General features: G+C 29.2%; 7 protein-coding genes across 9 annotated transcripts; 2 read left to right on the forward strand and 5 right to left on the reverse strand.

The window, feature by feature from the left end:
- Positions 1–1900: 1900 nt before the first annotated feature.
- On the reverse strand, positions 1901–2577 carry OCT59_021472 (uncharacterized protein; the record flags this gene model as incomplete). Its single annotated transcript, XM_066146552.1, has 2 exons — positions 1901–2092; positions 2155–2577. 2 exons carry the CDS (start codon positions 2575–2577, stop codon positions 1901–1903), a joined length of 615 nt encoding a protein of 204 aa, XP_066005678.1.
- Positions 2578–3279: 702 nt separating this feature from the next.
- OCT59_021473 (uncharacterized protein) lies at positions 3280–3759 on the reverse strand (the record flags this gene model as incomplete). Its single annotated transcript, XM_066146553.1, has 1 exon — positions 3280–3759. The coding sequence occupies one exon, from the start codon at positions 3757–3759 to the stop codon at positions 3280–3282; it is 480 nt and encodes a 159-aa protein (XP_066005679.1).
- Positions 3760–3864: 105 nt separating this feature from the next.
- Positions 3865–4125, reverse strand: OCT59_021474 (uncharacterized protein; the record flags this gene model as incomplete). The annotated part of the gene is made up of 1 exon (XM_066146555.1): positions 3865–4125. The coding sequence occupies one exon, from the start codon at positions 4123–4125 to the stop codon at positions 3865–3867; it is 261 nt and encodes an 86-aa protein (XP_066005680.1).
- Positions 4126–11065: 6940 nt separating this feature from the next.
- On the forward strand, positions 11066–15365 carry OCT59_021475 (the record flags this gene model as incomplete). 2 transcript variants are annotated; one of them, XM_066146557.1, is made up of 12 exons in its annotated part: positions 11066–11316; positions 11378–11635; positions 11710–11964; positions 12034–12209; positions 12285–12383; positions 12459–12687; positions 12779–13217; positions 13314–13789; positions 13874–14216; positions 14294–14492; positions 14559–14982; positions 15105–15365. In XM_066146557.1, the coding sequence occupies 12 exons, from the start codon at positions 11066–11068 to the stop codon at positions 15121–15123; spliced, it is 3168 nt and encodes a 1055-aa protein (XP_066005682.1). In that variant the 3' UTR covers positions 15124–15365. The 2 variants fall into 2 exon arrangements, with proteins under 2 accessions (XP_066005682.1, XP_066005681.1); XM_066146556.1 differs by having other exon boundaries at positions 14559–15362.
- A 217-nt stretch (positions 15366–15582) lies between these two features.
- Positions 15583–17448, forward strand: OCT59_021476 (the record flags this gene model as incomplete). Of its 2 annotated transcripts, none has more annotated exons than XM_066146558.1 (8): positions 15583–15855; positions 15972–16035; positions 16115–16257; positions 16334–16421; positions 16503–16618; positions 16703–16853; positions 16939–17137; positions 17218–17448. In XM_066146558.1, the coding sequence occupies 8 exons, from the start codon at positions 15607–15609 to the stop codon at positions 17222–17224; spliced, it is 1017 nt and encodes a 338-aa protein (XP_066005683.1). In that variant the 3' UTR covers positions 17225–17448. The 2 variants fall into 2 exon arrangements, with proteins under 2 accessions (XP_066005683.1, XP_025181990.1); XM_025315782.2 differs by having other exon boundaries at positions 15607–15855; positions 17225–17444.
- On the reverse strand, positions 17411–19866 carry OCT59_021477 (uncharacterized protein; the record flags this gene model as incomplete). The annotated part of the gene is made up of 4 exons (XM_066146559.1): positions 17411–19093; positions 19361–19494; positions 19568–19687; positions 19779–19866. The coding sequence occupies 4 exons, from the start codon at positions 19864–19866 to the stop codon at positions 17693–17695; spliced, it is 1743 nt and encodes a 580-aa protein (XP_066005684.1). The 3' UTR covers positions 17411–17692.
- Positions 19867–20218: 352 nt separating this feature from the next.
- On the reverse strand, positions 20219–22597 carry OCT59_021478 (uncharacterized protein; the record flags this gene model as incomplete). Its single annotated transcript, XM_025315784.2, has 5 exons — positions 20219–20617; positions 20703–21936; positions 22003–22116; positions 22185–22362; positions 22456–22597. The coding sequence occupies 5 exons, from the start codon at positions 22595–22597 to the stop codon at positions 20342–20344; spliced, it is 1944 nt and encodes a 647-aa protein (XP_025181992.2). The 3' UTR covers positions 20219–20341.
- Between the last annotated feature and the right edge of the window lie 4 nt (positions 22598–22601).

A 22601-nucleotide genomic window follows, 5' to 3' on the forward strand; every position in this document is an offset into this window, starting at 1 on the left:
TGGTGATTATAAAGAGATGTGACTATATAAAAAATTTCTTATATTTGTATATCATAATTCCGGCCAAAAATTAACATAATTTTAGCCAGAATTATACTTAAAACTTTATTGTATCGTAACTTCGCCAATATTAATCGTAGAGAGATGATCTTACCGCCATTCGATTCGTCTTGATGAGACGGTTCTAATGGTATAAAATATATCAAAATCTAATCACTAGATTAATTTCCGAAATTAAAAAAATATTAATGGTTTTTGTGTAATAACTCTGCCAATATTGATCCTAGAAAGACGATCTTACTACCATTCGATTCGTCTTGATGAGACGAATCTAATGGTATAAGATACATCGAAATCCAATCACTAGATCGAATTTCCAAAATTAAAAAATATTAAATGGTTTTTAAGTAATAACTCCGTCAATATTGATCACAGAGAGATGGAGCTTACCACCATTCGATTCGTCTCGATGAGGCGATTCCAACGAGCTATAAATCGTCTTTTTACAATCACTAGGTACTGAGAAATCTAGCAAAATGTTAAATGGCGCAGTAAACGTAAATCAAGAAATATTATAATGCCGATGTTTAACATTTTGTTGAATAACTCGTCGGCCAGTGATCTGAAAAGGATAAAACTACCACCATTCGATTCATCTCAGTGAGACGATTCTAACAAGCTATGATACATCTTTGTACGATTATTAGATGCCAAGTTATTTAATATATTCTTTATATAACTGTGATTATAAACGGTTCTTTTTAATATAAGATTTTTGAGGATAGGTGTGATAGTGACTATAAATAGATTGTGACTATATAGGATAGATTTTAATAATAAAGTGTTTTGAACATTCAACTGGTGTGACTATATAGTAGAATGTAACTATAATGGGAGTGACTATAGAGGGAGTTGACTGTATAGATGTTTAAAACAAAAAGAAAAAAAAAAGGAGATTAAAAATTAATCTTAAGAAAGTTAAAGAAAATCTTAATGAAGATAAATATATTGATCCTAATAGAAAACTTAATCAACTTAACCTTTTCAGTGGTTTAGAAAGTTTACAATCAAATTTATATTTTGGAATGAATATGCAGGATTTTATAGTTTTAGTTAACTATGCTTTGCTCTTTTTTTATTAATTAGGGAGGTATGTAGTTGACTGATGGTCAGTAGTTAAAAGGAGGTGAAATAAAAAATTAATTTTATCCTAGGAGTCAGGTTTTTAGAGCAAGGTTGATAGAACGTCTTAAATGTATGTTACTATAGTAAGTCTCAAATCCAGTTTAAAACTTATAAAAGAAACTAGTTGGTTAGTATTCATTAGTTTAGAATCTAGTACCTGCAACTATTATTATAAAATTTTGTATATTTGTATGGTTCATTACAATTTATCGTTAATAAAAAATAAAAAATAAAAAATAAAAAGACAAATCAGCCCATATATAGAGTACAAATTATGATCTCATGTAGTCGCAATTTTTTGAAGTAAGGAAATTTTTATAAATCACCAAAATTAAGCATTTCTATAATAAAAAAAAGGGTGCTTAATTTCAGAAGTATATGGTAGGTTCAATATTAAAATTTTTAAAAATTGCTATGGTGCCAGAAGTCTATATTTGACAATCACGTGATTTTGTTTCAATTTTCTGAGAACTGAACCCTGAATCACATGACTCAAAATCGACCAATAAAATCCGAGATTTGAAATTTCAATTAGATTTTTACACGTAAAAACGTTATGTGTTTTCATTTTAATTTTAATTTCACTGTAGGAAAATGACACTTTTCAGCAACATGAAAGCAGTTAATACTGCTATAAAAGTTATACCAGTCAACCATAAAAGCAGTTAAGTATGTAAAATATGCATTAATTAATGCCTTTATTATTAATATGTACTTATGTATTATCTAACTGATCCATTATTCTTTCAATATTTTCAGGTAAACGACGATGTGATTTATATTTATTAACAGCCCACTCGGCAGTCCTACCTTCCAATCCTTTATTGTATGCATCCATGTATCTCCATAATTTGCATGCAAACTTGCAGATAGTTGTTACAAGAACACTTATGAGAACTTCTGGAACCTGTATCAATAAATCATTGAAATTATAATTGCATATCCGCCTTATTTCCCATTTTGCAAAACCCCATGCCAGTACCGTTCTATAAAGTTGCATTCACAATAGAATTTTGGGTAACGCTCAAAAATATGTCCTGCTTTAATTAATGCCTCTTCCAATATTGACCATTGTTCACAAAAATCTGGTTGCAGTGACATTATTCTTCGTGCACAACAGTCTAGTCTTTCCAGATCAATATTATCATCTTGTTTTCCTGAACACTGCTTACACATCAAACGAATACTTTTCTCTGACCAAAGGTTACGTTCTGTAAGTACTTGCTTGATGATATCCTTTGGTTTTCCTTTTAGTTTATGATTACCTGGAAATACTATTAATTGTGTCTGCTTCTCTCCATTTTTATTGATATACCATCCATCACGCATTTTAGGTTGTGCTCCTCCAGGATTCAAGTTGATTCTTGTCGCAATTAGTGCATCAGCTGCCATTGCATTGTGATTTGTAGATTGATTAAACAGAAAACTCCAACACAACCAGGGTGCAGTATCTCAAATATTGGAATAGCTTGATGCACGAGCTATTTTTGCAAATGAAAAATCCTTAATCAGGGTTTGTTTTTTTTTCTTTGTTTCTGAGATTTCCAACCATATTTAATCTTACCTGATCTAACATATGCTCTGATTTCCAATATCCATCTGTTTGTATAGAACGAATAACAAAAGCCTCTTTATTTTTTATGTGTGAATTTTCCTGTAACTGTTCATTGGATAATCGTAGTAACCCGTGACATGGACAAAGGAAGGCTGAAATCATGATGGAACATCCCTGGTGCTTTGAGCGTAGGATATCTTCATTTTCTCTCATTCAGATTTTTCGTTACCTATTATTTGCATGTGTCACTTGGATTAGTTCTTTTTCTCCTGGCTTAAACTGGGATTCTGAAACAATATCCATCATATCACCATTAAATTCTTTTATAAACTTTTGATATTCAAACATCCTCTTCAACTATTCCTTTCTGTATAGCACTACGTCCAGTCGCTCATGCCCATCATAATAAACTCCCTTTCTTCTTTCATCATACTTATATCCCCACAAATGTATGTAATTTCGGCAAGTTTTCTCAGAAATCGTGTCTTTTTTAATATGACCCGTTAATTTAGGAAATATTATTCCTTCAATATACATTTTCAGGTTTCCAGGGTATGCGATTCTGGTTTTTGTTGTCGCAACCATGTTAGGCATTCTTCCTTAAAGTCTTCATCATTTAGCAAACTTTCCAATTTTGTATGTTTTCCTTGATGATAGATAAGAAGCTCTTCTATCTGTATAAAGTGGGCTCCCCATTTTCGAATACATCTTGCAATATAATCACCTTTAACCCACATGGTTTGTGCAATTTGATTACTGGCATCCATTTTACCCTGACCATCTAATAATAATTGTATATACCTACGTATACTTATTAGACGACGTAAATAATCATAGGTAAAAACATTTTTATTTGTTTTTGCTGATTTCGTTATTGAGCATTGTTGATTTATTTCTTTTAAACGTATTTGTAGATTTCTTGTAAGCTCTTCAGTAATTAAAGAACGATTTTGTGTTTCGGAAAATAAAAATGGAGATGGAGGTGAAAATTGTAGCTGCAATGATTGTGGTGAGGGCATACTAGTTGATATTTCAGTACTTGTAAATAATGTATCAAGCGTCCTTATTCCCTTTGTATCAAGTGCCAATTCTTCTTTTTTTTTTGTTTCTTCAGACTGTATCTCTCAAAGTGCTGCTCTAATACAACTTGTAGCATTTTCTTGCCAACAAAGAACTTCAGCAATATGTCTTTTTCCTACCTTTTCAAACTCTTCATTTGTCCAATCATTAATATTCTCATCCTCTATCCAATTTCTGCCAATTTCACTCTCTTTCCTTTCTTCAACAGCCTCTATCTCAGTTTCTGCTTGATCTTTTGATATGTAACAACTTCTTTTTCTAGATATTTGGCTAACCTGTAATTGTCTTTTGGTTTTGTGTGGCATTTTAAAAGAATGATTATTGGCTATTTCGAATAAAAGTTTCTCACTTACATGTGAAAATCAAAAAATTTCTCATGATCACTCATTTCTCTCATGAATATAGTTCGGGCCGGCACTAAAATTATCATAACTTTGGCTCGAATTATAAAAAATTTTGGCCAATAAAATCGCATTCACGTGATATGATTATTTCAAATTTTGGCCAATAATATGAAAATCATCCGATTTTAAATGCTTATAACTTTTTATGTATATATTTTTTTGGAAATCTGGCCGGTAGTTTAATAGTATTTATTATGGAGAACAAAGTTACCGGTTTATTTTTGTAAAAATCTTATTTTTTTTTTGTTGAAAGTTTTTCAAGTGTTACAATTTTATTGTTTAGTATAGACTTCTGGCACCATAATTGGTATTTTTATATATACAGTCAACTCCCTCTATAGTCACTTCCGTTATAGTCACATTCTACTATATAGTCACACCAGTTGAATGTTCAAAACACTTTATTATTAAAAACTATCCTATATAGTCACAATCTAATTATAGTCACTATCACACCTATCCTCAAAAATCTATTAAAAAGAACTGTTTATAATCACTGTTATATAAAGAATATATTAAATAACTTGGCATCTAATAATCGTACAAAGATGTATTATAGCTTGTTAGAATCATCTCACTGAGATGAATCGAATGGTGGTAGTTTTATCCTTTTTGCGATCACTAGCTGATGAGTTATTCAACAAAATGTTAAGCATCAGCATTATTATATTTCTTGATTTACATTTACTGCATCATTTAACATTTTGCTAAATTTCTCAATACCTAGTGATTGTAAAAAGACGATTAATAGTTCGTTGGAATCGCCTCATCAAGATGAATCGAATGGTGGTAAGCTCATCTCTCTGTGATCAATATTGACGGAGTTACTACTTAAAAACCATTTAATATTTTTTAATTTCAGAAATTGATCTAGTGATTGGATTTCGATGTATTTTATACCATTAGATTCGTCGCATCAAGACGAATTGAATGGTAGTAAGATCGTCTCTTTAGGATCAATATTGGCAGAGTTATTACACAAACACCATTGATATTTTTTAATTTCGGAAATTAATCTAGTGATTGGATTTCGATGTATTTTATACCATTAGAACCGTCTCATCAAGACGAATCGAATGGTGGTAAGATCACCTCTCTACGATTAATATTGGCAGAGTACGATACAATAAAGTTTTGAGTATAATTTTTAGCTAAAATTATGTTAATTTTTGGCCGGAATTGTAATATACTAATATAAGAAATTTTTTATATAGTCACATTTCTTTATAATCACCAAATATGGACTGTTTCAATTGTGTGACTATAAAAAGAGTTGACTGTATTAGGAAACAGAAATCATTATAAGTTTGAAGCGAAAAAAAGATTATAAATAAACTTTTATATTATTTATTTGATATAACACAAATTTATTTTTATCTAATGTAACATGAAATTTCAATGACGTGATGTATGGAAATAACCAAATATTGTCACATAACACTATTTGATAAGTCCTTTAAAAATATATATAGTTTTTTACTTTACTCTAGATAAAAAATGAAAAAAAGCTAAAATTGACAATTGTAGTATTTTTTATATATAATAATATTAATATAACTTATGTAAAAAACATGACTTATAATTAGCTAATAATATTTATTTTTTTTTAAGGTGCTAATAATATTTATACTAATTATATATAGTATAAATAATTATATATTTATATATGAATGCTTTGCAGTAGAAAGGAACGAAACTACTAAAAAAATTCAAATTTTCTTCTATATGCCAAAAATATTCTAAATGCTATAATTTGTTCAGATTTTATATTAACTCATTTTTTACTTTTTTTTTAGTAGTTTTGTCTCTTTCTACTGTAAAGCATCCATATTTTTTAAAAAATTTGGTAATTATAAATTACTAGAATTACAAGTTACATATTTATATAAAAATAGGAAATTACCAAGCCATATACAATGGGTTACAAAAAGTAACCGACCACCTAAAAATTAAATAAAATTAAATATTCTCATTAATAATTTTATTTTTATTTTAAAATTAAAAGTGTAAAAACTTATTTTAAACCATTTTCTTACTTGATTAATGTTAAAATTGTATATAAATACTTAATTTTCAGAGTAGAAAAAATTTTAACATTTTAACCAAATCAGATAGAGTAAAATAGGTATAGAAAATTGATTTCTTGACTAAAAATTAGCTTATTTTCAAAAATTCAGAAAGATTCAATCAGTAGTTGTTAAGAAATCCACTTTTAAAAATCAGCAAAATTGATGATCTACATATAAAATTATAAGAATTTCACCAAAATTCATTGATTTTAAAAGTAGTTTTCTCAACAACTACTGATCGAATCTTTCTGATATTTTGAAAATAGACAAATTTTAAGTCAAAGAATCGATTTCTGGTATTTATATTACTATAGCTGTTCTGATTAAAAAGTTGAAATTTTTTTTACTTTGAAAATTGAATATTTATACACAATTTTATTATTAATTACGTGAAAAAAATGTTCATAAAATGGATTTTACATTTCTAATTTTAATATAAATATAAAATTATTAATGAATTTATTTAATTTTTAGGTGATCGGTCACTTTTTGTAACCAACTGTATATTTATATATAATATTTGGAATTCTATTAAAATGAAAAGTTTTATTGCTATTATCCCTTAAATGGTAAGACACTGCAGGCAAATTTGCCTGCAATTTTACTGAAAATTTAGTTCTCATCCAATTTTATGAAAAATGAAGTTATTTAATAAAATTTTTTTTTGCAAAGAGCTTAAATCTTAATTTATGTGACAAAAATTATTATTTGTTAATTTCATATTATAAAATTGAAGATTAACTATTGGTCAAAAGTTGTATTTTTTAGATAACAAAAAATTTTGAAAAATTTTGCATTCAACTTTGATGATCTTATTGGAATTTGATTATGGCTATACCAAAGCTTAATAGAATATGTAGAATTTGCTATGGGGAACAACTTTTATTAATATGATTTTTAATGTTTAGAACTGGAAATTTGACTTTACATAGAACCCTAAAAAAAAAATTATTTTTGTGAACTTGTAAAAAAATGCATAAAGTTAAATTTTATCATTTCTATTTTGTTCATTAGGGTTTAAAGTTTCATAATAAAAATAAATAAGTATATTAAAATGCTTTGTAATGAAGCAGAATATTATGGTAAAGAAAATTAATTTATTATATAAAATTTCTGATGTTATTTTTTCAAAGTTAATTTGTGCTTAATTTTGGTGATATATGGCATATAGATGCCTATATAGTGATGATAGAAGATCTAAAATCATGTGGATCTATTTTACATCTTTGAATTTTTTACATAATTTACTTTGGTTTCAATTTTTAGATTTTTCATTTAATTCTGATCTGATTATATCTAATTTTAGGATTAGCCACATATCGAATCATACAATTGATGCTAAGAATGTAGATCAATATAACTGTGGAATTATAAGATAATCCAAATCATAATGACAAAGTTTGTATTTGGTTATAATTTATTTTAAAAAATTACAGGCAAATTTGCCTGCATTACCGTTTAAAGGATAATTCATTATATTAATTCAAATTGAAAATTATATTAGTTTAATTTATATTAGATATTTTTAATATTAGTGACTCTTATTAAGAAATTTTACTTTGTATATATTTTCTTTATTTTTTACTTTAATAAAACTGCAAATGTGCTGCAAAAAAAAAAAAAATATTAGTAACTCTTATATTAGATCTTTTATTTTTAAAACTATTTTAAATTATTATTTAATATATATTTAAAAAATAAAGTAATTACTAAAATTACTATAGATAATAGTTTCAATATGATTTCTGATTATAAAAAATTAGTACAATATTACAACTCAAGTGATTTAATAATAGAATTAATATACTATAAATATATAGTATATATTTTAAATTTAATAATTAATGAAGAATTATTACTTTTACAGTTAAGTATTAAAAACTGTGAAAATTAATAGTTAAAGGATTAGTATTATTAATTAATAAATTAAAAAGTATATTTAAATTTATTTCTAAAATATTTTTTTATTTACAATTAAATATTAAAACTTATACTTTTAAAATGATTAATTATATAATTAAAATTAAATTTAAAATACTAAAACTTTAATATATAAGTTTAAATTTATATTGGCCTATAAAATCAAAATGGAATAAATTACATAATATTATAGAATTATTATTTTGAATTTGAAATTATACTTTTCGTCAAAATGACAAAATACTAATTAAATTTATTTTGACAAACGTAATGTATTTTGACAGACGTAATTAATTCATAGTAATTTTATAATAAATAGTGAATTGGTCCATTCGCCGAAATACAATATAATTAATTAGCGGAGAAGTATATTTGAAATAGCTATTATTGAATTAAATAATTAAATCAAATATAGCATATATTTATATTATATTTCTTTTATTACTTTATATTTAAATGCACAAAATGGTTTTAAATATTTATTTATTTATTTATTTATTAAATGTTGAATCATGTATTATTTTATTAGAATATATTTGGATTATATAATAATCACAACTATTCTGTAAATGATACTCCCAGCACCTAGCCAGTCTGATCAAATATTAACTATTATATCACAAATAAATTAAGAATAAAATTAAATAGTAAAGGTAAAAATTATTAACCCAAAATACTATACTATAACCCAAAATTAAACTAAGAAGAAAAATAAAAGAAAAATAAAAGTAAAGTAAAATAAAAATTTTTTTTTTTTTTTTTAAAAAAAATTTTACTCCAGTAATTTTTTGCTTATGTATAATGTAATCTTATCAAACTTCTTCTTTATTGGGATTTAATCCTCACATATGTATTTCTTTATAAAGGTATCCATTGATTTCTTTACTATAGGAATTGACTTTTGTACTTGATCTGCTTTTTTTGTTTGTATATTTTTTGCTTTATCTGAAGGTTGATTTGAGTTGTCTTTTATTTTGGGTTCTGAAGTAATTTTATCTGTTTGAGTAATGCCTTTTTTTTTTCCCATAAAATAACTTGTTCACATTTTGGTTTCCATAATAATTCTTTAAATGTTAAAATGAACCGTATTAAAATATTGGCCATAAGTATCTGTACCTCATTAAAAGTTATTTTAAAATCTTTTTGTAATTTTGTTGTTAAATAAGTTTCAACTTTTTTAAATATTTATTAAATAATATGATAAAACAAATAAAACTTAAATTGGAGAATTATTGGAATATAATAGATAATAATTCCAAAGTATTTGCATTTTTTGATTTATATTATAAAAATCTTTGTAAAGTAAAGTGTAAAAGTAAATAATACAGTCAACTCTCTATAAATGCATTCCCCTTGGGACCAGGTATAAGAGTGCATTTAAAGAGGGTGTGCATTTATAGAATACATATAAATCTATATAATATTAATCTAAAATTAAGGTAATACAAAAATTTTATAAGTAAACTATATAAAATTTTTTTTATAAAGGGTGCATTTACAGAATACATATATATAAAAACTGTGCATTTAGCATCAAGGTCCAAGTTGGGACTAGATAAAAGGTGCATTTATAGAGGGTGTGCATTTATAGAGGGTGTATTTATAGAGAGTTGACTGTAATACTATATTTTCAGAAATTATTAAATTAGTAGTAGAATTAAATTTGTTATTTAATTCACTTTCAATGAAAGTTAATTCAATATTAAATTTTATTTAACAAAAACTTCTATTATTATCTTATTTTAGCACTAGTACAAATACAATTTTATAGTCAAATGTCTTATTTATTAATTAGATTTAATAGTAATCAAAATACTTCAATTCAACAAAAAGATGAAATTAGGAATCTTGCATATACTTCACTTGATATTGCACTATTAGAATGGTGAAAAGCACATGAAACAGAATATTTTCTATTATCAAAAGTTGCTTAAAATCATTTAAATATTATGGCAACTTCTGTGTTGTGTAAACAATTATTTTCTATAGCAAGCCCTACAATTAAAAAGTTAAGAAATAGATTAACTGGAAATAATACAAGAGTAATTCTGTTTAAAAAGTTGGTTAGAAGAAAAAATAATTTGATATTGCAGTTATACTTCTCTGCTAATTAATTACGTCATATTTCAGCGAATGGACCAATTCACTATTTATTATAAAATTACTATAAATTAATTACGTCTGTTAAAATACATTACGTTTGTCAAAATAAATTTAATTAGTATTTTGTCATTTTGACGAAAAGTATAATTGCAGTATCATCATATATATATTTGAATTAAAGATATTTAATAATAAATTGAAAACCACTACTAGTAAATATACATTTAATAATTTAGTAATTATGAATTCAATAGTATAACTAAAACGTTAAGTATAGTATAACTTTTTATAAATAAAGGAAGTATTGATATAAATAATTTATAAGTTCAGTAGAATTGTGGTTCAGTTCAGTTTGGTTCAGTTCAGGGTATGAGGGAAGTCAGTGAACCATCTGACTATCGCAATTTACCCCAGTATCGCCCTAAGATTTCTAAGTAAAATTCCACTTCACGTGACCAGTGATGTTTAAGGGGGCGTGAAAAAAGTTTTTTCAACTTTTCGTCCCAGAATACTTATGAAAAAATGAAAACGGTGAGGTGTGACACGGGGTGACATTTTTATGCAGGTCACGTGGGGATGAAAAATCTTGGGGCGAAGATACTATCGCAAATATGATCACGTATTCTTGATTTTTAATCGTAGAAATCACATGCACGGGACAATTACGTGTACCGCAGTTATTTCCGTACTCCGTAATATTATAAATAAGAACTTCACTCTGAATTTTTCAAACTTTAAATTCTGGAAAAATGGAACGATTTACAACTCAAAACACTCAGGACGATGAAAATTTTTCTTTTTTGGAATACTCTGGAGGAGATACTCAAGCTTCGCAATATGATTATAACGACTTTTCACTTGAATCTCAGCAAACTAACACTTTGCTTGACGGTTCGCAATCGCATTTCGTTGAGCCAGATTTATCTGGAGTGGGAGTTGACGAGTTAGACGCGTTCCAAGATCTTGCCATTGTTGAAAGAGAATTAGAACACGCATGCAGGTATATGATCAGTCTTGGTAATTTCGATCAAATCGTGTTATAATAACTATTATTTTATTAGATATTGTGGTATACACGCAGTAAACTCAGTAGCCAGATGCGTGACTTGCAACAAATGGTTTTGTAATTCTCGTGGTAACACTTCTGGCTCCCATATAATCAATCACCTTGTTCGGGCAAAACATAGAGAAGTCGCTTTACACCCGGATTCACCACTTGGTGAAACAACGTTGGAATGCTATAGTTGTGGTTGTAAGAACGTTTTTTTATTGGGATTTATTCCAGCGAAAAGCGATACAGTTGTAGTATTGCTTTGTCGGTGAGTAGGAAGAATTAAAGTTAATGAATTCCTTTAAGTTTCGATATTGATGTTAAGACATACTTTCAAAATAGACAACCCTGTGCCGCAATGCCTAGTAGTAAAGACATGAACTGGGATACCTCTCAGTGGCTTCCTCTTATTGATGATCGTTGCTTTCTTCCATGGCTTGTTAAAGTTCCCAGTGAACAAGAACAACTTCGGGCTCGTCAAATCACCGCACATCAAATTAACAAGCTCGAGGAGTTGTGGAAAGATAACACCGAAGCGACTCTTGAGGATTTGGAAAAACCTGGGATTGATGATGAACCACAACCTGTATTATTGAGGTATATGTTTGTGGGAATTTTAAATATGTTGTTCTGTTTTTCCATATTTTAACTAATCAAATTCTTAAGATACGACGATGCCTATCAATATCAAAACATTTTTGGACCTTTAGTAAAAATGGAGGCTGACTATGACAAAAAATTAAAGGAATCTCAGACGCAAGATGATATTGTAGTTCGGTGGGATATTGGGTTAAATCAAAAGCGTATTGCTTGGTTTTACTTACCAAAACTTGAATCTGGAGGTACTATATCGAACCAAATAATTTGATCAAATGGAATATTTTATTTATCTATATAAATTATTTCTTTTCCTTTAGAGGTTCGTTTGGCCATCGGTGATGAATTGAGACTTCGTTATCGTGGTGAATTGCGTCAATCATGGGAGGACGTTGGCCATGTGATCAAAATACCAAATAGTAGGTTAATTTAACAAATTATTAGTTGCTTTACTATCTTATTATTAAACATATTTTATTTATTATTTTGTATAGATGTTAGTGATGAAGTTGGTTTAGAGTTGCGCCGTAATGACAATACTCCAGTGGATTGTACACATAATTTTTCGGTAGATTTCGTATGGAAATCTACTAGTTTTGATAGAATGCAAGCAGCAATGAAAACATTTGCTGTTGACGAGACTTCAGTTAGTGGCTTTATCTATCACAAGCTTTTGGGACATGAAGTAGAACCTCAAGTTCTTAGAACAGTAATGCCAAAGAGGTTCATAATTTTTTTACTATTATATTATGTTCTTTTTATAAATTATTTTGGTCGGTTTGTTAATATTATATATTATCTGTAAATTATTTAGGTTTTCGGCTCCAAATTTGCCGGAATTAAATCATTCGCAAGTATATGCCGTAAAAAGTGTTTTACAAAAAAATCTCAGTCTCATTCAAGGTCCCCCGGGTACTGGCAAAACTGTTACTTCAGCTACCATCGTTTATCATCTTGCCAAGATAAATTCCGGGCAAGTTTTAGTATGTGCACCTTCAAATGTTGCCGTGGACCAGTTAACTGAGAAAATACATGCAACTGGGCTTAAAGTAGTTCGTCTTACTGCAAAATCTCGTGAGGCTCTTGATTCTCCCGTATCATTCCTTACATTACACGAACAGGTGTATAACAATGATACTCATGTTGAATTGCAAAAATTGATTCAACTCAAGACCGAACAAGGAGAATTAAGCAGTTCTGATGAGAAAAAATACAAAACGTTGAAGCGTGCTTGTGAAAGAGAAATTTTACAGGCATGAATTAAAATTTAACAACAGTTTATTTTAATGTTTTTGTTTAATTACGCGATTACTTGAATAATTGCTTATTAATATCCTAATTTAACTTAGACTGCTGATGTTATTCTTTGTACATGCGTGGGCGCCGGAGATCCACGTTTATCCAAATTTAAATTTCGCACCGTCTTAATTGACGAAGCGACACAGGCAACTGAACCTGAATGTATGATACCACTTGTGCTTGGATGTAAACAAGCTGTCCTTGTTGGGGACCATCAACAACTTGGCCCTGTAATAATGAATAAGAAAGCTGCCAGGGCTGGCTTATGTCAGTCACTTTTTGAGCGCTTAGTCATATTGGGTATAAGACCTATTAGATTACAAGTTCAATATCGTATGCACCCTTGTTTATCGGAATTTCCTAGCAATATGTTCTACGAAGGTTCTTTGCAAAATGGGGTCACTACTCAAGATAGATTAAAGAAAAACGTGGACTTTCCTTGGCCAGCTCCAGAGACACCTATGTTTTTCCACTCAAATTTAGGTCAAGAAGAAATTTCAAGCAGTGGAACCTCTTATTTGAATCGGTAAGAATAATTAATGATTTTCAACACCGTTTGGTTAAATTGATTTTTACTTATTTATCCGACAAAATTTTTATATTTATTAAGTACGGAAGCTTCAAACTGTGAAAAAGTTGTCACGAAGTTTCTAAAATCAGGAATTTTACCATCTCAAATAGGAATAATTACTCCATATGAAGGTCAAAGAAGTTATGTCGTTAGTTATATGCAGTTTAATGGTCCTTTAAAAAAAGATTTATATAAAGAAATTGAAGTAGCAAGTGTTGATGCCTTTCAAGGGCGTGAAAAAGATTATATAATATTGAGTTGTGTTCGAAGTAATGAACACCAGGGGATTGGATTTTTAAATGATCCTAGAAGACTGAATGTTGCCTTGACACGAGCGCGTTATGGTGTCGTAATTTTGGGTAATCCTAGAGTTCTAAGCAGGGTATGAGATTATATTTCTGTTTAAATTCTTTTTTTTCTTGTATTAAATATCTAAATATTTAAATCTTTGAATTTAAGCATCCTTTGTGGCACCATCTTCTTGTACATTATAAAGATAAAGATTGTTTAGTAGAAGGTCCGCTAAATAACTTAAAAGTCAGTATGATAGCATTTCGAGGGCCTCGTAGAGCTTATCGGAAGGATGATAAATTTAGACAAGGTTTTGCACACCAAATCGATGCACGCGAAGCATTTGCTAAAGCTCCTCTTGCTGAAAGTATGTATTACACTTAATTTTTATATCTTTATACAATTAAAATGTTCATTAAATCTTTATTGTTAGGTCGCCGTCGTGCTTATGACTCAGATTTTATGAGAACACATGATCCTGTCAGTTACATCCCTTCAGATATGACTTCCATGCCATCTTCGTCTCAGTTCAGCATTCCCCTACTTCCAACACCTAATGGTCCATTTACTCAAGATTTATCACAAAGTAGTGTTTCTAGCAGAAAAAATGCCAAACAACAAATTTCTTCTTATACCAATTCAATCTCATCCCAAGGACCATTAACACAAAACGCTTATAGTAGCCAAGGATCTATGAGTCTTGCACTATCTCAATCTGATCGTCTTCGTATGATGGAGAACTCAAACAATTCTTTAGGTCATGGCTCACTAATGTCACAGGATAGTTCAATTGGATATTTAGACGATTACAAAAGTCAAGGAGATGACACTATTTTAAGTCAAGACTTCGAGATTAGGTCTCAATCAGGATATCAATCTCAAAGTTTTACACAATATTAATGTATATACTTCACCGGGCCGGATCTTACCATTTTGCTTGGTGAATCTGGGCAGTTAACGATTATTCTCAATCTTGCAGGCCAGATTCGAGCGGTTAACGGTTATTCTTAATCGGGCCGGTTCGGATTCATGATCTGCTACATTTAGAAAGTTTTTTTTGGCATCCAATTCCAAATCTAAGATAAGATTCAAATTGCCAATTTACGTGACAATTTTTTTCGTAAAGAAAAAATCAAAGCATGTTATGTCAAAAAGAATGATAAATTAGTTTTAGGATAAAATCACTAAGCAAAGTTACTTAAAATTCGTAATAAAGATGAAATCACATTTTTATCATTAATATAAACAATATATATAATCTTTTATTTCTAAAAAGATAACTAATCAAGTTAGTTTTTTTTTTGTGAAAAAGTTAGTCCGTAAGAATCACGTGACTTTTAGCGAACCTATATAAAGTTAACGCGACTGTAAATGATCATTTCTTAATTCTGACCCAAATTATAATTTTGGAATGGATGATATATTGTGATGCACCTACAATGTGAAATAATTCAATTTTTTTTCCCTACGAAAAAAAAAAAATGGCGGACTCAAATCATGTTCAAATTGAAAATTCTGAAATGACAAGCAAGGATTATTATTTTGATTCCTACGCTCATTTCGGCATACATGAAGAAATGTTAAAAGACGAAGTTCGAACGCTTTCTTATCGTTCGTCTATTTATCAAAACCGGCATCTATTTAAGGATAAAATTGTTCTTGATGTTGGTTGTGGAACTGGCATTTTGTCAATGTTTGCCGCCAAAGCTGGAGCAAAACATATTTATGGAGTAAGTTGCAGTTGTAGTAAGCGTAAGAAGCCGTTTTGCTAAATAAATAACACGTCAATTAAATAAACTAATTTAGTTTCTTTTTCCCCAACATATATTTTTTGTGCTAATTCTAGATTGATATGTCGAATATTATTGATCAAGCGCGCCAAATTATTGTTGATAATAATTTAGATGATAGTACGGATTAGTAACATCTTTATGCTCTTGTGTATCCCATTTCAATGAGCATTTTATTTAATCATTGTATGCCTTTTAGAGATTACCCTCATCAAAGGCAAAATGGAAGAAGTCGAACTTCCAGTTGAGAAAGTTGACATTATCATCTCAGAATGGATGGGATATTTTCTACTTTATGAATCTATGCTTGATACCGTGCTTGTTGCGCGCGATAAATACTTAGTGAGTAATCAGTAACCTTTATAAATTCGGCAGATGATAAATAGTGTATTTAAGTGTTTCTATATTTCTTGTTTAGAAACCGGGTGGTTTAATATTTCCAGATAAAGCAACAATTTACCTGTCGGCTATTGAAGACGGAGAATATAAAGAAGAAAAAATTGGATGTAAATAATTAAATAATTTGTGTTTAGCATTATGTATTTCAATTTATCAAGAATAAACTCAAATTTCGTTATATTCTACAGTTTGGGAAAACGTTTATGGATTTGATTTTAGTTCAATTAAGTCTGTTGCTCTAAGGGAGCCTTTGGTGGACGCTGTAGATGCTAAAGCTGTAGTCACAAGTCCGTATTCCATCAAGGTATTATACTTTTCATATATTTCAAAAAGATGTTTAAATATTTATAAATATTTTACCGATCCATTTTTCATTAATATTTTTTAGGAAATTGATATATACACTGTTAAAAAATCAGATTTATCGTTTAGTGCTCCTTTTAAATTAACTGCTACGAGAGATGATTATATTCACGCTTTTATCGCATGGTTTGATATTACCTTTTCAGCTTGTCATAAACCAATTAGATTTAGCACAGGTTTGTTTACTCCTTATACATGTTTAATTGTTATGTTTAATTGTTATGTTTATAATATTCTTATAATATCATCCGAAATTATTAGGCCCACATGCCAAATACACACATTGGAAACAAACTGTTTTCTATACCACTGATGCTATAACTATTAAATGTGGTGAATCTATTATGGGTACTTTATCTTGTTCTCCCAATAAACGAAATAATCGTGACTTAGATATTGAAATTTCCTACGAATTTCATGGTGAAACAGCACCTTGCTCTGAAGTGTGTAAATATAGGATGTAAGTATGGTGTGATACATTTTCTATTTTATAAATAAACTAAGTATGGATTGTAATCTGTTTTATACGTTTTGTCCCAGGAATTAGGTATTAGACCATTTGGACAATTATTTAATATTTAAGTTTATTAAATCGTTGGATGAACGTCACAAATCTTAATTGTTTTATATTGGTAAACATTTGTACAAAACAATTATGGTTGCCAATATAAAAGTTATTGTATTATAAGGAAAATTTTATGAATTCATAATTTCGGAACAATAACCATTAATAAAAGAGAATTATATTTTTTTATAATTGCTTTATTTTAAAACTTTTTTTTTCCTTGTCCATATCACCCTTTTAGTGATATACCAAAATATCAGTTATTTACATGATACTATATAAATTAATGTACCATCAATAAAAAATCTTAAATTACAATTTGATAACTTAAACAATGAATTTAAGTTTGTATAAAATTATTTGAATATTCATACAATAAAGAATATTGCATGATAAATTGTTCGTTTAGTTTTTAATTAAATTATTAGAAAAATTTAAATAATCCATTCGTTATTTAATATCCGAGGTATGTGAAATATTCAACGCGTCTATTTCTTTCATAATATTATCGGAAAAATCCATAGGAATAATTGTCGACTGTGCATTTTTATTTATGGTACTACATCTTTTCCTCTTATTTAATCCAGTTTCTTCGTCTGATGTTGACGGTTGTTGATCGTCCAAATCGAATGTCACTGAACGTTCCCTATCTTTTTGCTTACCAGACATACCATCAAATTCTGAAACGAATGCACCACCACTGCAGCTACTATTATCTTGATCTTCCATTCCACTAAAATCTCTACTATCAACATAAATATCAGTACTTTGTATACTTGGATACCGAAATGCTAATAATTGCATTTCATTATCCTTAGATCCAATTATTATTGAAGAAAATGGACCCCAACTTTTTTCTCTACGATGACCATCATGATGTTGATTATCTTTCTGAAAAGCATGAAAATTTCCCACTTTCCGTAATATTGATGAAATCGAATGCTCACGTGAATGATGACCCGATCTTCCTCCAGGAGGCACTAAAGAAATTCCACTATCTCGATACTCAGGGGATGTTTTACAAACATCATTTTCACACTTTTCATTATTGGGTGAAGGCGGCGAAGAGTTATTTGAAAATGGTAAACTTGAAGATAAATCATTCCTTATTTCAGAATTCAAATGAGTATTCGTGTTTGAAGTTAATAAAGGAGGCAAAAGAGGAGAATTTTGAACGGAACTATAAGCATTATTATTAAGAGATGAAGAAAGACTAGTTGGATGAATAGAAAGGGTATTCGTTGTGTCCACACTATTTGTTCTGTTATGAGTAGATTTAGATGAATGTGGGATAAAAATACTTTTAAAAGGTGCCTTTGGACGTGAAGAAGAATTTCTTCTTGATCTTACAGTTGATTGAGAAGGTGATGGTGGTACTGATAGTTCTACGTTTAAAGAAGCTATCTCTCTGTCAAAATGTGGTGTTAAATTATTATCATCGTCATTAGACGACCTCTTTATTATCAACGTTAATTTATCCACTGTTTTTTTAAATAAATTTTTTATACGTTGTGATTTTCTTCCATTTTTTATTACGGAGTCTAAAAGTGAAGGAATTTCTTCAATGGATTTTGGTGAACTGATTTCAGGTTCATTTGAACAAATGACATCGTTTGTTGGGAATGAAGAAGTCACTTCATCATCAAAAGTAGGCGATGAAGTTTGTGGTGATTGTGGTACATGTATTACTTCAGGTATAACAGGTGGTGTATTTTCAGGTAAAGATGCATTGAATTTTTCTTTGGCTTCTTCCGCTTCTTTCTTCAATTGAGCTTCCAGAGCCACTAGTTGTTTTTGTAAATCAACATATATTAATACAAAATGCGCTTTCGTTTCTCGTGACGAAGGCACCTAATATAAAAAATAAAATAAAAAGAAACGTAAATAATCTGAAATTATACCTTAAATTTTTTGGATTAAAATTGGTTATTTTTTGATTTTTTAAAGAAAAATTATTGCTATCAAAGTAGTTGAAATTATCTACTATATTTAAAGTTTACCATACGTCGTTAATTAAAAAAAAAAATGACGATAGAAATCTACACCGATTTTTAAACACTAATAATAATAATAAAAATAAATATAGATGTCAGATAATAGAAAATAATAATAACATACCATTCCAGTATGAAGTTTTAAATTTTCCTCCGTTAGGGGATAATTTTTACAAGTAGAATTATTTTTCCCATTTCTCGGTAAACGTGATAAAATATTATTATTTGTTGAAGTAATTAAAGGTTGTTCGGTCATAGCTTTATTTATTAATTAAAAAATGTATATTTTCAATCACAACTTTTATTCTTTTGAGTAAGAAGTTAAATGAACTGTGGTAGAACAGTTTTGTAACATAGTCAAATAGGTAAAAGAATTTTTTCTTTATTGCAGTCTCTGCAGACACTACTTTTGGTGAAGCAGTGATGATAAACGCGTCACAACCTTTATTATCTGATTTGGGCAAAAAAAAAAATCAATTGTTACCAAAAAGCGAAGAGGAAGGGGAGGTTGTAACAGGATTTTTAGTTGTGGTAACGCTTACGGTTATTTCCGAATAAATCGCTTCGTTTCAAGGTATTTTTTGACTGACATCGAAGAATATTTGAAAGTGTGGGGCGATTTGTTATCATTACACAAAGGATAGCAACGATATAACACGATGATCACCAAGTTGTACTATCTCAAAAGGATTACACGGTACCAGAATTTATAGCAAAAATTAAATTCCATTTCCTCACAAGGAAACAGATCAAACTAAAATCACGCAATTAAAGAGGCGTTCGCCTAAATATAAAATCAGTCTAATTCTCTCCCAATTCAAACAAATAACGATTTTGTTAAAAAGAAAATTTTCTGCTAAAAAGAATTTTTAACTTATAACGATAGTTACATTAACAAATTATATATCTGTCGTGTAACTGTTTACAACAATGTATGAATGAAAAAGCATTGCCCAAAAATTTATCGTAATTTAAATAATTTTAAATGTTAACATAATTTAAATGCCAGTGAATAAACTTTAATGATAATTAAATATATTGGTTATATATATTATTATTAATTTTTTTACTATCGTTATTTTATATTGTCTGTATTTATATCGTTTTATTTCGATGTTCCATTATCCCATTTTCGTTCACGAGATTTAGCAAATTCCATTTCTTTCCTCTTTTGTTCTTCTCTTTCTCGTTCATAAGTAACTGATAGTTCGTTGATTTCCGCAATTTCTTGTGATGTTGGAAACCCAACTTTCCAAAATCCTGGTGGAGTTTGCGGTCGACTATATTTAGCACGGTGTCTTCCAATCTTTTGCACTAAGGTTTCCGAAGACTGGTTATGATCACATTGTCGCGATAAACTAATGCCTGTCATTTCATAGTACTAGAAATTGAAAAAAAAGTTAGTATAAAAATGAACTATTTATTTATTTATTTATTTATTTGATCAAATATAGAAGAATTATTACTTTACGACAATCAGGACAGTCTTGTGCCATTAATTGACGTCTTTCGCTTTTCTTTCGTATGGTTTCAATGTATCTGTAACCCTCCCCTTGTTTAGAATAATTATTTTTATTATTGGATTCTTTATCTACATTTTTATTCCTTATGGAAGTTGGTGTAATTGGTGTTAAAAGATTGGCGTCATCAATATCATTATTATCATATATGTTATCATTTGACGTTTGTGATCTTTTTGAATCCACCTTAAAACGATCGTTATAAGGAGTTTTTGTGATAATATCATCTGATATAAAAGCTTCATCGAGCTCATTTAATTCTTCTTGTAATTTACTTTCTTGTTTACTGGCGAAAGGCCTACAACGTTTGTTAGTAACTTCTGTAGAAGGTAGTCCATCATCCTCAATATTCTCTTGCATGTTCACCATGTCCGCAGTCCGTTTCTTGTTTGATGATGGATCTTCTTCATCAAGAAGGAATTCATAATTTCCTTTTTCGAGGTTAATCGGAAGTTCAGGTGTTGTGCCTTCGAGTACTTCCAAGTTCTCATTTTCTCTGGAAGGAAGATTATCTTTTTCTTCCGCATTTACATTAGCCATATCTTGATCGGAGTTATTTGGTTGGCCAATGTGGTCTTCGTTCCACTCCTGATCACAATAAATGGGATTTGAATCAGGACAGTAATTTGTTTGCATTTTATCAAGATTTTTTGTAATCATTGATCCACATAAATTTGGAGAAAATAAGACATGCGAAGATCGATTATTATTCTGACGAAAGTCAGTATTATCTTCTTTATTATACGATAACCCAAGGGTTAATGCTCTATTGACGCCAATTACATGCTCATTAGTTACAACCTTCTCGTCGTTTTGAGAAGGTGAACTTTGATTTCGCATATTAGTCACGTCAGCAAGAGCACAACTCGGATTTTTCTTTGAATCATTACCAAAATGTAAACCTCTTTCACGAATAACCGTCGGAGATTTTTCAAATTGATCTTTTGACTTAGGCATTTTACTAGTCAATTCATTCACCTGATCAGTACGTTCAGGATTTTTCTGCACAAATTTTTGTTCGTCTAACCATTTTTTCACCCGTTTCCATTCAGCGGATCTTTTTTGATAATGTTCTTTAAGTTCTTGATACGCCTTATATTGCGCATCATACTTAGATTGGAGTTGAGCATATTTATCACGCCATTCATTGTCCAAATCCTCTAGGGCTTTTTTATGTCTTCTATATAACAAAGAAGATTAAATATGAATATGATAATAAAGATTTTAATGTACAACTTAGTAATACCTTTCTGTTTCCACGTCAGGTGACTGACGCAATGAAATATGTTGTCCATCTTTATCTTTAACGAATAATGCGTCATTCGAGGAGGATCCTCGAGTTGCTGGGACAAATTGATTACTTTTATACGAATAAGTATATGTAGAATGTCTAATCTGAAAAAAAAATCATTTTATGCATGTACATACTCTTCTTTGATGTCCTCGACGGTGCCAATTGCTTCCGTATTGTCAAGATCCATCGCATCAAAATGATCTATATCCCGTTTATAATTATGAATATATTGTTGTAACGTATCGATTCTCTGAAGAAGTGCATTATTCTGTTGTTGTGTAACTTGGTTGACTTTATTTTGCTCCCTAATAGCTTTATTAAGTATATTACAATAAAATTAAACGAGAATTTTTTTGTGTTTAATGCAAAATATAAAAAAAAGGCCGAAAAAAACTTTCAACTTACTTTCTAAAGCCTGACTTTGCCATTCAAGTATATTCTGCACCATCGAAGTAGGAACAAAACCTTCTCCAACTTTACTCGACATTGTTTGATTTTCTTGAGTATTATCGAGAGACGCGCTTTTGTGGTTAGAAGAATTTTGCATCCTG

The sequence above is a fragment of the Rhizophagus irregularis genome, chromosome 30 (assembly GCF_026210795.1).
Source record: "Rhizophagus irregularis chromosome 30, complete sequence".
NCBI lineage: Eukaryota > Fungi > Glomeromycota > Glomeromycetes > Glomerales > Glomeraceae > Rhizophagus > Rhizophagus irregularis.